The sequence below is a fragment of the Bactrocera oleae genome, chromosome 3 (genome assembly GCF_042242935.1).
Source record: "Bactrocera oleae isolate idBacOlea1 chromosome 3, idBacOlea1, whole genome shotgun sequence".
NCBI lineage: Eukaryota > Metazoa > Arthropoda > Insecta > Diptera > Tephritidae > Bactrocera > Bactrocera oleae.
In genome coordinates, this window is record NC_091537.1 from 83,366,945 (window position 1) to 83,382,863 (window position 15,919).

The 15,919-nt window shown below is 29.6% G+C and overlaps 1 protein-coding gene across 4 annotated transcripts in view; it reads right to left on the reverse strand.

The window, feature by feature from the left end:
* Nha1 (Na[+]/H[+] hydrogen antiporter 1) overlaps positions 1 to 15,919 on the reverse strand; it is a 43,117-nt gene continuing 27,198 nt past the window's right edge. For all 4 annotated transcript variants that reach the window (XM_014247228.3, XM_014247227.3, XM_036370563.2 and 1 more), the window contains exons 4-8: positions 8,039 to 8,293; positions 5,757 to 5,929; positions 3,231 to 3,998; positions 751 to 1,105; positions 1 to 630 (exon numbers count right to left, since the gene is read on the reverse strand). In XM_014247228.3, coding sequence (XP_014102703.2) covers positions 479 to 630; positions 751 to 1,105; positions 3,231 to 3,998; positions 5,757 to 5,929; positions 8,039 to 8,293 — 1,703 coding nt within the window. In that variant the 3' untranslated portion in view covers positions 1 to 478. The remainder of the gene's footprint in view (positions 631 to 750; positions 1,106 to 3,230; positions 3,999 to 5,756; positions 5,930 to 8,038; positions 8,294 to 15,919) is intronic.

Consider the following 15,919-nt stretch of genomic DNA (forward strand, 5'->3'; position numbering starts at 1 on the left):
TTTCCTTTTGTTATATTTAATTTATCGCACTGACTATTCGTTTGAATATTCATTTTTATTAATTAAGTATATATATATATATTATTTTTTATCAAGCAATTTATAAATTATAAACAATTAGGCGCAACAAATAAGCAAACAAATAAACACAAAAACAAAATTATGGGCGGTAGGGGTGGGCATAGTAGTATCTGTAGAATAGATATTCACATCTCCTGCCGATGGCTGCTGCTTAATACTATTTGCAACATATTCGTACAGTATCATTTATTCAGCAACGTAATCACGTAAACGTAGTGAAAACCCTGTGCAACAACAACACGTACTACAACACGTTCTACAAACAAAAGCAATGTCATATTTTGAAATTTTTCGGTTTCTTCGTTAGTGCAGACCAAAAGCATAAGAGTTGTTGCTGCACAACTGCATTTTCTCATGGGTTTATATGTGTGTATGTGTATGTGTGCGGAGTCGTAGGCTAATGACCATAGCCAATATTGTTGATGTGTGCATTCGATTGTGTATTGTCGGCGGTGGTTTTATCTGCCGGTAATTCCGGATCCTCGCGCTCCTCCTCCTCGTCAATAATGCTAATGTCACGAATGGATGGCCGATGGCTGCGGCGCCAACCTGCAAAGAGTGAAGAGAAATATAACAATTTAATCACTTCTTTATTGCACGTGATTTTTCTTGTTGTTGTGATTTTTTTTTTTGGTTTTTTTTTTTGTTTTTCTTGTGTTTTCTGCTTACCCTCCAGCACTTGCGGCTGTTTGGTGCGTGTCAGCAAGCGCGGCCCGGTGAGTGTAATCAAGATGGCGCCCAATGGCGCTGTCAACACAATACTTAAAACGCAAAGTGTCTGCACAATATAGGCGTAACGCTTCTCCGCGTCGGTGGCATTGTCGCCCAAGTTGCGTAAGGCGACCGGTGCGAGTGCGGCCTGCACGGTGGCCTTTGACATCCACGAGATGGCGACAAAAAATTTCTCTTTCGTGTTGAGTCGATCACCGAAGGCAATGCCGGCGGTGCAGAGTATGCGTATAATGGAAGAGACAACAATGCAGGTCACGCCTAGATAGACCACGTCGCCGTCCAATTCGTTTATCTGGGAAATGCAAAGAATTAAATTAAATAATTGAAACATAATGGAAACTTTATAAAATCAAGAAAAATAGTTAAATTATTTTATAATATTATATAATTATTATATACATACATACATATGTATATGTGTATATAAATGTTTACCGGGTAAAAATAAATATGTGAAAGAAAAAAAGACGAACGAATGCCGCAAAAAAATTAAAAAACATTTTAAAATAAATATATAAAAAAAATTAAATTAAAACTTTATTTTAAATCAAAACTAATTCTAGTAAAAAATATGATAATAATATATAAAAAACACACATACAACAGTTATAAATATACATATTAAAAATTTTTTAATACTTTTTTTCTGACAATAAAACCTACAAAAAAAATTATTGCTTCTTTCTATTATATACAGTATTGGAGAAAGCTAAAGCACCCTCTATTTTTTTTGCTTTATTTTGAATAAAATTTTTAAAGTTAAAATAAAATAATATGAATTAAAAACAAAATATTTTTATGACAAATATGATAATAATATAATATAATATATAAAAAATACATACTAAACAGTTATATTTTAAAAATATACATTTTAAAAATATTTTTATACTTTTTTTTATGAAATTAATTATTATATACAGTATTGGAGAAAGCTAAAGCACCCTCTATTTTTTTTGCTTTATTTTGAATAAAATTTTTAAAGTTAAAATAAAATAATATGAATTAAAAAAATATTTTTATGACAAATATGATAATAATATATAAAAAATACATACTAAACAGTTATATTTTAAAAATATACATATTAAAAATTGTTTATACTTTTTTTATGAAAGTAGCTTTTAAAAAAAATAATTATTGTTTTTTCTATTATATACAGTATTGGAGAGAGCTAAAGCACCGTCTAATTTTTTTGCTTTATTTTGAATAAAATTTTTAAGTTAAAATAAAAAAAATATTTTTATGTGTAATGCGAAAAAAAATGTAAATATAATATTTTTGTAATAAAAAATTTAAAAAAAATGCTATCAAGTTAAAGCATAAAGTAAATTAAATTTAACTCTGATTTTTTTCTTTTGCTTTACTTTTCAACAATACTATTTTTAAAACTATAAATATTTAAAATTATTATTATTTTTTAAATATAGCAAAATGATTTGGTTAGCATGAATTTACACCTATTTCTAAATTAAATTCCAAAAAAAAAAATTCTGGTAGTTTATTATTTAAGTTTAAATATTAATTATTAAGTTTAAATATATAAAACCACATTCTAAAAAAAAATAATAAAAACATTTTCTCACAATTATTTAAAAACTTACAGCATTTTATTATATTTTATTTATTTATTATTATTATTATTTTTTATTTTTATTGCTTTTTTATTACTATTTTTTATTCGTTTTTTATTATTATTGTTTTTATTTTTATTAAATAGTTTTTTATCATTATTTTTTTTATTTATTATTTTTATTATATTTTATTTTTTTTTTATTGCTTTTTTATTTTTTTTTATTTTATATTATTTTTTTTTTATTAATTTTTTTTATATTATTTTTTTTATTAATTTTTTTTATATATATTTTTTATATATTTTTTTTTTGTATATTTTTTTTATATATTTTTTTAATATATTTTCTAATAACTTTTTTTTATAATTACTTTTTTCTTTCTATGTTTTGTTTTTTTGTTTTTATTATTATTAGTTTTTTATTATTAATAGATTTATTTATCTAGTGACAGATTTTAATGTAATATTAAAACAATAAATAAAAGAAAAAATTTGGTTAGTTGAAATACATATTCACACATAAATTAAGAAATAGAAGTTAGATTAATTTTGTAACTCCAAAACTTTTTAAATATAGATAGATAGATTTTATTAAAAAACTACTGAAAAAAATAGAAATACTTGTAGAAATTTTAAAAGTATAAAAATATGAATTAAAAAAATGTAAAAATATTAGTTTTCTTTTGTCATACAACTTTAACTAACTTAAAAATTAATAATTTTCAATTAAATAAACTACAGATTTCCAATTTGTTTTATAACAGAAATTAAAATGTGTAGAATAAATAAATTTTTTAAACAATCTAAAACAACTAAAAATTAAATGACGTCACATTCCACTCACCTTAATCGTTGCACCGGTGATGCCAAATAATATCGGCTCGAATATCATCCAAATAATTTCGAATGCTGTCCCCACCGGATTATCGTCCACCTCCCAGCCTTGCTTGCACCAAAAAAGGTTCGATGTAAATGCTGCAAAGACGACAGCCAACGGACCGGCGCCTTCATATTCCAACCTTTCACTGCCGTAAATCGCAACTAAGCCACCAACAAACAAAAGTATGGAACGCAACGGCACAACATATTCATCACCCTTCTCGGGAAAGAATCTCGCCATATAACCCCACATCACACCGAACGCCAAACCGCCAACGATACAAATCGGCGCTTGTGATATTTGAAAGGCCAGACCACGATCCGAAAACAGTACGCTACTTATAATACCGAAGAGTGCTACTGAAAGCGCATCGTCGATACCCGACACGGCGATAATTAATGTGGGTATACCTTTGGCCACACCATAACCCTTTGAGCGCAGTCGGAAGAGACATGGCACTACAACGGCCGGCGAGACGGCAGCAATAACCGAACCCATGAGGAATGACCAAATCCAGGGCAAGTCCAAGATGAAATGTGTTGTGAGTGAAATGACGATCGCTTCCATGAACCATGGAATGACGCCAAGTTTCAATATGGTTTTGTAGACCTTACGAAAAGCTTCCGGTTCCATTTCGAGTCCAGCTCGAATAAGTATAATGGTGAGCGCAAATTTGCGCAAATGCGCTGTGACCTGTGAGAAATCGCCATCCAAGTGGACCCAGCCAACATTCTGAAAATATGAAAAAAATATGTATTTGTTGAAAGGATGCTCAATATTGTGTACAAGATAGTTAAGAGCGGAATGCTAAACACTTAGAAGTTACGTAATTTAAAACTCAACTTAATTTTGAGACAACGTGGACAAATATAAGGCAAGTTAATGTGATTTAAGAATATAACAGACGTACGCTGGAGAAGAGGTGCAGTGTGCTTTTTCGCGAATGTGTCGAAGCTTAGGGGAAAGGTAAAAGGGGGAGTCTTCTGTCGAGGTCTTTCCTTCAACTCTGCTTTCAGGCTACCAGACTACTTCTGTGACTTCCAAACGGAGGTGACTGCTAATAAGGTAGCAGTAGATGAACTGTTGCGAAGGACGGGTCGATACTCCGCTGCTTTCTTGCGCTCTAGCGTTTGAACAGCGAACCTCCCGTGAGCTTGGCAGGCGCTGGTCAATGCTACGGGATCTACTGACCCAAAGTAAAAGCCAAGAGGTCCTCTAAAATACTTCATCTCACCGTCATGGTAAACTTCTTCCCAACTGTCCAGCTTTCGCCAGAGTGAGGTGGAAACATCTCTGTAGACAAACTTTCGGCGAACCTGGAGAAATTGCTGGTATTGATACCAGCCGCTTTAACAAATTTGTGGTAGGCTCAATGAGCTTCGTTGATCTATAAAGGTCTTTTGATTTATATCTAGGAGTTTTGGAAATCGCAAAGAACCAGCGTTCACAGCTGTATAAGTAGGATCCTGCATTATCTTTGGCGCGAGGATCAGCCCTATGACCTTACATAACCTAAAGAAGACGGACGACAATATAACTAAAAAGCCGAAGGACGAAAACCACTTGTTCAGGGGTTTCAAGAGAAAGAAAAATATCTAGACTGAATAAGATCCTATTTATATGCAATATTATTCGCCATTGCTTGCTGGCTGTAGAACTTTCGCTTCGAGTGATGGGAGTGACAATTGTGTTTATGTTAAACGTTTTTTGTTGAAGCAAAAGAGATCTGAATTAAAAGTAGATTTTTGGAAGCTTGAGCATACATTTAGACCACCCTATATTTTTTTCAATCACTAAATAGTTTTGCATTATTTCCGCGCTTTATAGGTTAGAACTGGAATCATGTTATTACAGTAGAGTCACGCCAGTTGTTTTCTTAGTAATTGGCCTCAGATGCTTAGAATGTAATTAATTCTTCTGTCTAGAACAGAGTCAACTTTCTAAGCCATATTTTTTTTTTATTTACACAACGGCAAAGTTAACGATGATAACCGATCCGGTCTTGACAGTCAACAATCAAATTATTAAAGCGCTCATTATTGTTGTTGTCAAACTTTGATAAAGCCTACACAATGTCGAAAAAAAGAAACATTCTAATTATTCAAATAAATTCCCAGAATATATTGTATACACACAGACAGGCATGTTTACTCACATACATAAATGCATACATACATTCATATGTATAAATACACATGCTTGTATTGTAATTACCATATCATTCGTGATTGTTTGTGCTAGCAAAACGGAGATAAAAAAGTCGGAAAAAAAACATATTTGAAATACAAATTAGTTTGAGTAGTTGTGTCGGAGTACTGTGCCGTTGTTTGCACTTACGCCTGCGCCGCTTTTCAAATTTGATTGTTTGTATGTGTATATGTAACATAAATACATATTGTACTACAGTAGCTTACATGCATGCATACATACATACATACATACGTACCTACATGTATAGAAATTGCATACGAAGCCATACGCTTCACTCACCTGAAATAATATGCCTACGATCAGCATACCAATGAGCCGCGGCAATGTCGTCAATGATATTAGCCAACCGCCGAAATTAGCCGCCACCGTCAGTACAACCAAATTGAAGAGTTGACCTCCTGGTGCAGCTGAATCGCCAATGATTACATAAGCCGTGAACCAGATGAGTATACCTGCACGCATAAAACATAAATTTATTTGTTGAAAATACTTTTTTTTTAGAAAACAATGACATTTAAAAAATTTCTTTTTTAGGAAAAATGTTCAAGAAAAAATTATAAATATTTTACAATTTAATTATATTTACTAAAATAAACATTAATAATTTTTAGAATAAATTATATTTAAAAAACAAAGAAAGAATTTGCAAAATTACATATTTTTTTCTAATTTAGTGTGTTTTTATTATTTATAAAAATCTATGTATTTTTGTAATACTTGTACAATACATTGAATATTTAATATCATTAAATAATTTTTTAATAATTTAATTTTGTTTTAATTTAATTTTTTTTTTTTATTATATGTTTTAACATATCATTTATGTTGTTAAACAACTTTTTTTAAGTTGAAACTGTATTATTTTTAAAAAAAATTGTGTTTTTTTTTAGAAAAAAACTATTATTTTTAGATAAAAAGTCGGTGGAAAAAGTTAGAAAAAAAAATAATTTTTAGGAAAAAAATTACATTATTTTTGAAAAAAAAGTATAATAATTTTGAAAAAAAAATACAAAATATTTGGAAAAAAAATATTTTTTTCATGCATACATAAAATAAAAATAAAAAATAAATTTTTTAGTAATTTTTTGTTAATGTAACTTTTGAATTATTTAAAAAAATAGCATTTTTATAATAATATTTTATATGTATATGTATATTTCTTTAATTTTTTAAATTTTTTCAATTGCTTATTCATTTTATAGTAATTTAATTTATTTATTACTTTCTTTCAACAAATTATTTAATGTTTTTTTTAGGAAACAATTTTTATATTATTGTTTTAAAATTATAAATGTTTAAATTTGTTTAAAATTATTTACCATATTTTTTTAAATATTAACCAATTTCGCTTTTAATTAAATTCTATTATTTATTTATATTATTTTTTTAAATATTAATCAATTTTGCTTTTAATTAAATTCTATTATTTATTGCTTTGTTTAAATAAATTCGTTTTGTTGAAAAATTGTTTTTGTTAGTTATTTTTTCTTTCATTAGAATTTAACTTTTTAATAACTTTAATAGTAAAAAAAACTATTTTTAAAGACATTCGTAATATTATATATGCATATGTTTTATTATTTGTTTTAACCAATTATGTTGTTAAAGCTGTTTTAAATTTGAAGCTTTAGGCGCATGAGTTATATATGTTTATTTTTAGAACTTTTATATTTATAGTTCAAAAAAAATTTTTTTTTTAATTTTCCCATAGGATAAAATATTTTTTTTTTATTTTTTTCATGAAAATTACAAAACAAAATCTAATATAATTTTTTTTTTATTTTTTTTTTTGTTTATATCAATTTTTTTCAACTTAATTTTTTTATAAATCTTTTAAACACTATATGTTTTTATATTTTTTGTTAATAAATCAAATTTTTGTATTTGAGCCGCATAAATTTCTTTGTTTTGTTTCAAATATTATTTTGTTCATAATATACATAAATTATTATTTAAATAAAAAAATGTATTTCTTTATTTTTGTGTTTGCATTATTTTTCACAATTTTTTAATAATAAGTTTTAGTTGATTATTTTTTCTAATTTAGTATTTTTTTTAAATTATTTTAAAATTTTATGTTTTTTTTAATTTTCTTTATTTCTTTTTAATATTTTTTTTTGTTTATAAAATTAAAACTTTTACATTTGACCAATATAATTTTTTTATAATTTGTTTTAAATATTAATTATTATATTTAATGTAATTTTATTACATTTTATTCGTATTATATTTATGACATTCTTCAGCTTCTTTAAAATAAAAAAAAATTGTGAGTTCCTAATGTATTTTTAATACTTTTTTGTTTAAATTTTTTTATTAGGTGGTTTTTTTATTTATTTATAATTATTATATTAATTTAGATTATCTTTTATAGATTTTAATTTCTAAAATATTTTTATTTTCAATTGAAACTAAAATTGATTAATTTATTTTTTATTTAAATTAAAAAGCTTATATTATTTTAATTTTATCGATTGTTATATTTCTGTTTGATTAGATTTTTAATAATTTTTTTATTCACTTTTCACATTAAGTTAAATGTATTGTATTTCATTACTCACCGATTACTATGAGCACGAGTAGACGTGCAAATTGTCGAAACGATGGGCACAATGGGTAGGGACAAATTTTTTGCCAATAGGGTGGCTCCCAAGACGGCCGATTTTCTTCGCCATGACATTTTAAGCAGAACGAATAAATCCACGACTCCTCCAGCTTATTACTCTGCCCATAGAGAGCTTGCTCTTGTTGGTGTTGATAAATTTTCGCATTCAGATTGTCGAGCGCTGATGATCTATAGGGTCGACTGTTGTCGCCTGTTTGGGGTAATAAAAGAGAAAAATGGTAAGTGTGTGCATTTTTTGTTTTAGAATGTGAGCTCTTGTCGATTAATTAACAGAAATATGGTTAGGAGTGAAATTTTGAAACTGTCAAAAGTAGCTAAAGTGACGTCATTACTACTCTGGTACTCTGTATTAGTACACAATTATTTTGGTGAAGTGTTGCCTCTTCAGAACAACCAAAACTTCAAAACAATTTTTTTTTTTGTTTAAATCGTCCATTTTTCATTGCAATAATTTGATATTTTCATTTACAACAATAACGCAGGCAGCAATAATTTCTAAGGTTTGGTAGGTCAGTAAATTGTTTTTATACTCTTGCAACATGTTGCTACAGAGTATAAAAGTTTTGTTCACCTAACGGTTGTTTGTATCACCTAAAACGAGTTAGATACTAGGATTTTATATATATAAATGATCAGGATGAAGAGACGAGTTGAAATCCGGGTGACTGTCTGTCCGTCTGTGCAAGCGATAACTTGAATAAAAATTAAGATATTGTGACGAAACTTTGTGTATATGTATCTAAGCAAAAAAGTAAGCACGAGCTCGTGGATGGGCGTAATCGGACCACTGCCATGTACAAACAACACATTAAAGAGGGGCACCTGCGGTTTGAAAATCTTTAAAAAGTGGGCGTGACCCCGCCCTTCAATAACTTTAATGTATATATCTTCCAAACCAATATAGCTATATCACCCAAATTTACACAAGACACTTTTTTTTAATCTTTCTTACGACAGCGTGAAAATCAGTGAAATCGGATTAAGTCCCGGCCACTCCCCATATAACTGTTTTGTTAAAAACTTCTAAAAGTGTGAAAAATCAATACCTAAATGCATCAGTACAAGAGTGCTTTATAAGAGCCGGTATCAAAATTGGACGATGGGCGTGGCTCCGCCCCTTTTTAAATGAAATCACATATCTCAGAAGCTGCTCGACGGTTTCAACGAAATTTGGTATATACGATTATTTTGACATTCCCATATAACAGTTTAAAAATGCGCGAAATCGGACAGCAACCACACCTACTTTCCATATAACACAATTTTAAACTCCATCTGATTTTATCACTTTCCAGTATACACGTGTACATATACAAATATTGACCTGAAGATATGCCATCTCAGCTCTAAAAATTTTTAAGTCGGACCATAACTATTCAAGCCCCCAGATACCGGAAAGCCCACAGCCTATGGCTGACTTTTTGCCGAAAATATCGATCGATCTGTGAGATATGTAATTGAATTTCGGTGAAAATGGTTTTTTGATAATAATGAAAATAATAATAAATAATGTCAAAAATGAGTCGAATTGGAAAAATACTTCCCTCAGCTGCCATATACCTAATATAAAGATTTCCGAACTTCCAGTTGACTTTATACCACATATATCGGCCAATGTGTTAGTTATTTTAATGAAATTGAGAAAGCGTGTTTTTCTAATAAGTAAGTAATAATCAGTGTATCTTTGCGCCTAAAATGGATTAAATCGGACGAAAACTTACCTTAACCCTCATATAACTGATATATTATATATTCACGATTTTAAAACGTTCGACTGACTTTGATCTATATTAAAGTTTATATTTATATATTTATAAAATGATATAAAGGTCTCAAGCACCTATACCTGTGCAATGTCAAAAATTAATGCAATCAACCCTTTCATTTCTATGCCCTCAATGGTTTTAGTATAATATGTGCTGACGGGAAGTCAAATATAATATAATATTAAAACTAAGTGCGTCTATGACCTTCAAAATACGTTAATATGATACCAAATTCGATTGTAATCCATTCACCATTTGGTCGGACAATGAAGTTGAACCATTTCGCTACATTTCTTAATATAAAGTTTTGCCAACACCTGAAGATTTTTCAGCGGTCTTGCTCCTTGCAAGTGTATAAAATGTTCGGTTACACCCGAACTTAGCGCTTCCTCTTACTTGTTTCATTTGTGTTTTCTGCCTTGTCGGCAATTGAGTCAAAATAAGCGATCAGCTATGGTGCTTACCTACATATGAGTACACGGCAAAGATTGTTGTCGTGTGCACACATATTTAATGCGAGATATGAGTAATCAGCGATAACGTAGTTAATAATTTATAGTGGGGATCGCCCGCTTGTTTAGATAGGGATAGCGTTAAAATATTTAAAGTTATAAATAATACTTGCAATTCTTCGATTGCAGTCTTTTAAGCTTGCTATCTTTGAACTCTGCTCTCTTGTTATATAATTTAAAATATTATATATTTATGCAATTGAATTAAATATAATAGAGCAAGTGTGTACTACTTTAAAATTGGTATTATATTTATATTTGATTATGACGCTCTTGTTGATTTAAGTCAATTGCTTGCTCGTTTAGCTACTCTCTAATGTTTGGCAAATCGAATACAGCTGTTATTAAAGTTAAAGCAATATAATAATAATATTACAGAGGAGTATAAATGGTTAAAAACAATAACCTGAGAAAAGAGTATATCTAAGATTTCAGTAAAAAAAATTTATTCTTTCTGGCCAATTAAAAGTTATCAACTTAAAAAATTTTTTTGTGGTCATTATTGAAGTTTAAGAAAAGTCTTAAACGACACATGCTTTCCTTAAGCGTTAATATAAAATTTGAGTCAAAATTCGGTAGTTTAAATGTGAACCAAAAAAAAATTATTTTTGTCCAAGAAAATTTTAACTCGAAATTTACTTTAAAAGTAAGTGCATAGATGAGCCTCTTAAAAAAAAATTTTTTTTCCAAGTCTGTCTTTTTTTATAATCTACAAATTTTATCCTCCGGCTAAGCAAAAAAAAAATTTTTTTCGCTCCAGCATAATAGACATACTTGCAAACGATCTCCGGTGCAGATTTGAATTATTTTAAAATGTAAGCCAAGCTTAAGCCAACATAATCTCAATTGTTTTTAGAAAGTTGTATTTATATGAAGATACCCATTGTTGTGTATCACGTGTGCTCCAGAAAACTTATTTTTCTAATTTTTCTGAACACGCACCGCCCATTCAAAATTTTCCACACAACCGCCCATGTTTACTCCTGTCTAGTCATTGTTAAATATTTAATAAAATTAAAACAATCAATTAGTCACATGCATGTCATATGAATAGTCTTAACAAAAAACACGCGACGATCATAAAAAAACCCAAAATAATTAACAAAAAGTAAATTTCAGTAACAGTAATTCTTGGGCAACTAACATCAAAAGAAACAATTAAATAAAATAAACAGAAAAAAGGGATAAGATAAACAACAACCAAAAACGAAAAAATCCAAATGAAAATGTAAACAAATAGGCAACAACAAGAACAAAAAATCTTCTAATAAAAATGTAAACTCAATAGCAACAACAAAAACAAAAAAATAACAACAAAAAGCGTTAACTTTGTATGACCAAAATTAAAAAAGCTCTTCATAGGTAACTTCATTTTGATTGGCAGTTTGTTTCGAAGATTGTGGCGTTGTCTTGGACAATAATCTGTATGGAATATCGCGAAAATATCTCGTCAAATAAAAAAGTTTTTCATATAAGCATTTGATTTTGATTGTTCAGTTTGTGTAAGAACTATTTGATATAGTGTTCCAATCTGAATAATTTCTTCGGAGACTATACTTGTAGCGTTTCTTCGAAAAATAATCTGTTCCAAAGTACGAGCAGATATCTTCTCAAATAAAAAAGTTTTCGATACAAGGAATTTATTGTGATCGCCCAGTTTGTATGGCAGCTTTACGCTTTAGGGATCCGATCTAAACAAAATTTTCGGAGATTGTACCGTTGCTTTGAACAATAACGTATGTCAAATTTGGTGAAGATATTTTGCCAAATAAAAAAGTATGGAAAATACAAGGACTGGATTTTGATCGATCAGTTTGTATGGCAGTTTTATGCTATAGTTCTCCAATATCGGTGGTTTCGGCAAATGGGCAGCTTTTTGGGGAGAAAACGACGTGTGCAAAATTTTAGATCGATATCTGTAAAACTAAGCGTTTAGTTCGCATATATGTATAGGCAGACGTCAAAACCGAAATATCATTTAAGCAGCACATTTCCGGCGGATGCCAAAGACAGGGCGCAAGTTGTTTATATATCTACTTAAGTATATGCATGAAGGTAGAAGTGCTACGGCTAGCAGATAATGCGCCCCTATGAGTGATCATTAATCGCACTGGACTACTTTGTTAAGAACTCGGAAAAGATAAACAAACACATGAAAATATCGTGCGCACGACACGTTAATCTGTGTGCAAAAGCTCGCCATTAGTAATTTTATATTCCATATTTTTCATTTTTATGTATGTATATTGATTTATTAAATTTTTTTCAACTTATTTGCAAACTATTAAATATGTGGATAACGCAAATCACGTGCTTATCGCTAGCCAGCCACGGTAGCCTTAGAAGCGTGAACATTTGTACACAGTCACAATTAATTGTAAGCGCCTATTTTTATATACTTGTATGTATGTATGTATGTAATTATGTAGCGACTTATGGCAATTAATAATTGTTTTTTATTAAAAAAAAATTTGAATAAATAAAAATAAAATACATATGAATATGAGAAATAACTACAGGTATGCTATTGAAGATATACATATATAATATATTAAATAAACATTACAACAACAACAACTAAGATTATTTATCAGTAACAAGCATGTGAAAAATTGATATTTTTTTATATGATGCGCTGATTTATAAACTCGTATGTAAGTTTAATAATTTGATTCACCTAACGGTTGTTTGAAACACCTAAAACTCAATGAGATATTTTATAATGTATGTATGTATATTTGTCATGCATTTTGTACACGTGTTCTATGGTAGAATTGAGAGAGCGAGTTCGAAGATGAGCGTAATCGGGCCATTGCCACGCCCACAAAACGCCATTAATCGAAAAGCTATCAATTGCCATAACTAAGCCGCAAATTAATATACAAAATTTTTATTTGGTTCAACGCAATTCTTTGGTTCACGCTTGAAAGAAAAATCTGGTAAAGCTAACCTAAGTTCAAGTCACCTGTCTTCATACATATAAAAAGACAGCCTTAAGATTGTTAAAGATATTATGCTCTCTTTGTTTAAGATTACTCATCTCATTACAAGTACGAATAAGTTTTTGATTTTTCTTAATAATTATCTTGATTTCAAGGAATATATGTCAGTTTGGGTAAAACTTTTCTATTACCTTTATGCCTTTAAATCAAGTTTTCTTTCAGAAGCGCCGTCTGTTTGCATTTTCGTCGCATGAAGTATATCCATACATATTATGGATCGAAATACACAAAGAATCGATTTGTGTCTATTTAGATCGTTTAATATGGTTCGAACTTAAAAAAAAAACAAAGGAAACGAACGGCACGATTCGGGTTTAGAAGCCCGATTTTTAGGCTCTTTTTTGAACCCGAAAAAAAAAAACACAAGTATTTTTATCATACATTTTTACATTGTTTTTAATGATATTTAAGTAAGAGTGTAAATCATTTTTAATATTAAAAACAAAGGGTTTAAAAAAAATCCAGGCCGGCAAAGTGGGGACTACTAAAAAATGGCGTGTCCTGGTGTGCAGGATATCAGGACTCCCAGCAATCCGAAATAAGAATTATTCAGGGATACTTAAAGAAGAAGGATGTAGTTATAGCACTACGAGCGGATTTTGGAAAAAAAAAATTTGAAAAATATGTTTCGTTATTTCCGTTTTTTTGCCGTTTGGAATTTTTTAAAAATATAAAAAAAAAATCGTCTCGTAGTGCAGTATAATAGTATAATTTATACAGAAGCTCTGTATAAAATTTCAAGTTAATCGATTGAGTAGAACTTGAGATATCATGCACACCGTTTCTAAAAGAATAGTTTAGTTTCAGGCGCATCACAAAATGAGCTGTAACTACGAAAATAAATGAAATTTCGATGTTTTTAAATTTCTAAACCAAAAAATAAGGGGGTCTTTTCTCAACTCAAACTAAATGTGTAATTCTTAAATGGTTAATGAAATATTCTCTATCGTATATCATTAATGTTTGTGCTGAATTTTTTACGCTTAATAACGTACAAGTATAATAGAGATAAGAAAAAACTACCAATTATGCCGTTAGAAAAAGGAAAAGTGAGAAAAATAACATAAGAAAGTGTGAATTGTAAACAAAAACATGAACACTTTTGAAAACTGCTGATATAAATCTCATTTATGACTTTATTTCTCTCGAGCAAAAACCAAAACAAAAATAACAACGTTAACATGGGCTGCAAGCCACTCATATACAAGGGGAGTATTAATCATCAAAAATCGCTTTATTGTTTTTTAAAATATTCTCCTCTCAAATCTATACAATTTTGTATGTGTTTGAACAAATTTTCGAAGCACTTTTGACACTCTGATTGAGGTGTCTCTAAAACATGATTTTTGAACGTATTAACCGCCTCCTCAGTTGTCGAAAAACGTTGACCTTTTAGTTTATTTTTTACTCACGGGAATAAAAAGAAGTCATTTAGTGTCAAGTCAGGAATATGCGGTAGAGCACGCATTGTCGCGGTGAAGAGTCTTCGGCAGTTGGTTTTCCTGATTTCTTGAAAAACAACTGACAAACAAATGGTTACGTACCACTCAGTATTTACTGTTCTACGTTGTTCTAGTGGTATGGTTGCGATATGTCCAGTTTTTCCAAAAAAGACAAGCAAGCAAAAAATAATCGCGCGAAAATGTTCGCGATTAAATTCCATATTTTGGCCGAGGGGGAGTTCTTAAGTTACTCTAAACAATACATATAGCATTGATATGTCAAAACGTTCTGAACATCAAAAATGTCAAACTTTACGATAAAGTTCTGAGTTGCCAACTTGCAGCACTAGGGTTGTCAAATCACGAAACATAAAAGGCAACCTACGTGCCACAGATTCCATACTAGAACTTGATTTTGATCGGTCGATTTGTATGACAGTTTTATGCTATAGAAGTACGGTATAAATGAACAGCTTCTTGGCAAAAAAAGAATGTGTGCAAAATTTCAAAGCGATATCTCAAAAACTACAGAAAGGTACAGAAATCCTAACAAAAGTTTTAACTATTAAAATATCAATAAAATTTTGTGCATAATTGTTTCGAACTAGATTTAATTCTTAGTTTCAATTGAACTACTAAATTGTTCGATCGTTATCATTAAAAACTGTCAATCAATCAACACTCCTTCACCGAATCTGCCCTTCCGCTTCTGTATTAAAAATAATGGGTCATTCACGGCAATCAAACAATAGGCGCATGTGGCTTATTAAACAATTGAGTCCAGTCGAAAATTTTAAGATAATTACTATGCAAGGCACTTATCGTGTAAACACATAATTTGACGGCTGCCACAACTGACGTGACTGTCGGTGGCAACTACATACAAACATTTGTATAATTGAATTTGCACAAATGATCCAGAGAAGCGTCCAGTGGCTCGTCGATCAGTGATCTTTAATCTGATAAATCATTATGGTTGAATAAGTTTTTTGCACTTATTGTTGTTTTTGCTTACTTATTTTAATGCAAATATATTTGAAAATGATTTCATCGCCACTTAGCACACAGTTAAAGGGTGATAAAAAGTGGGGAAA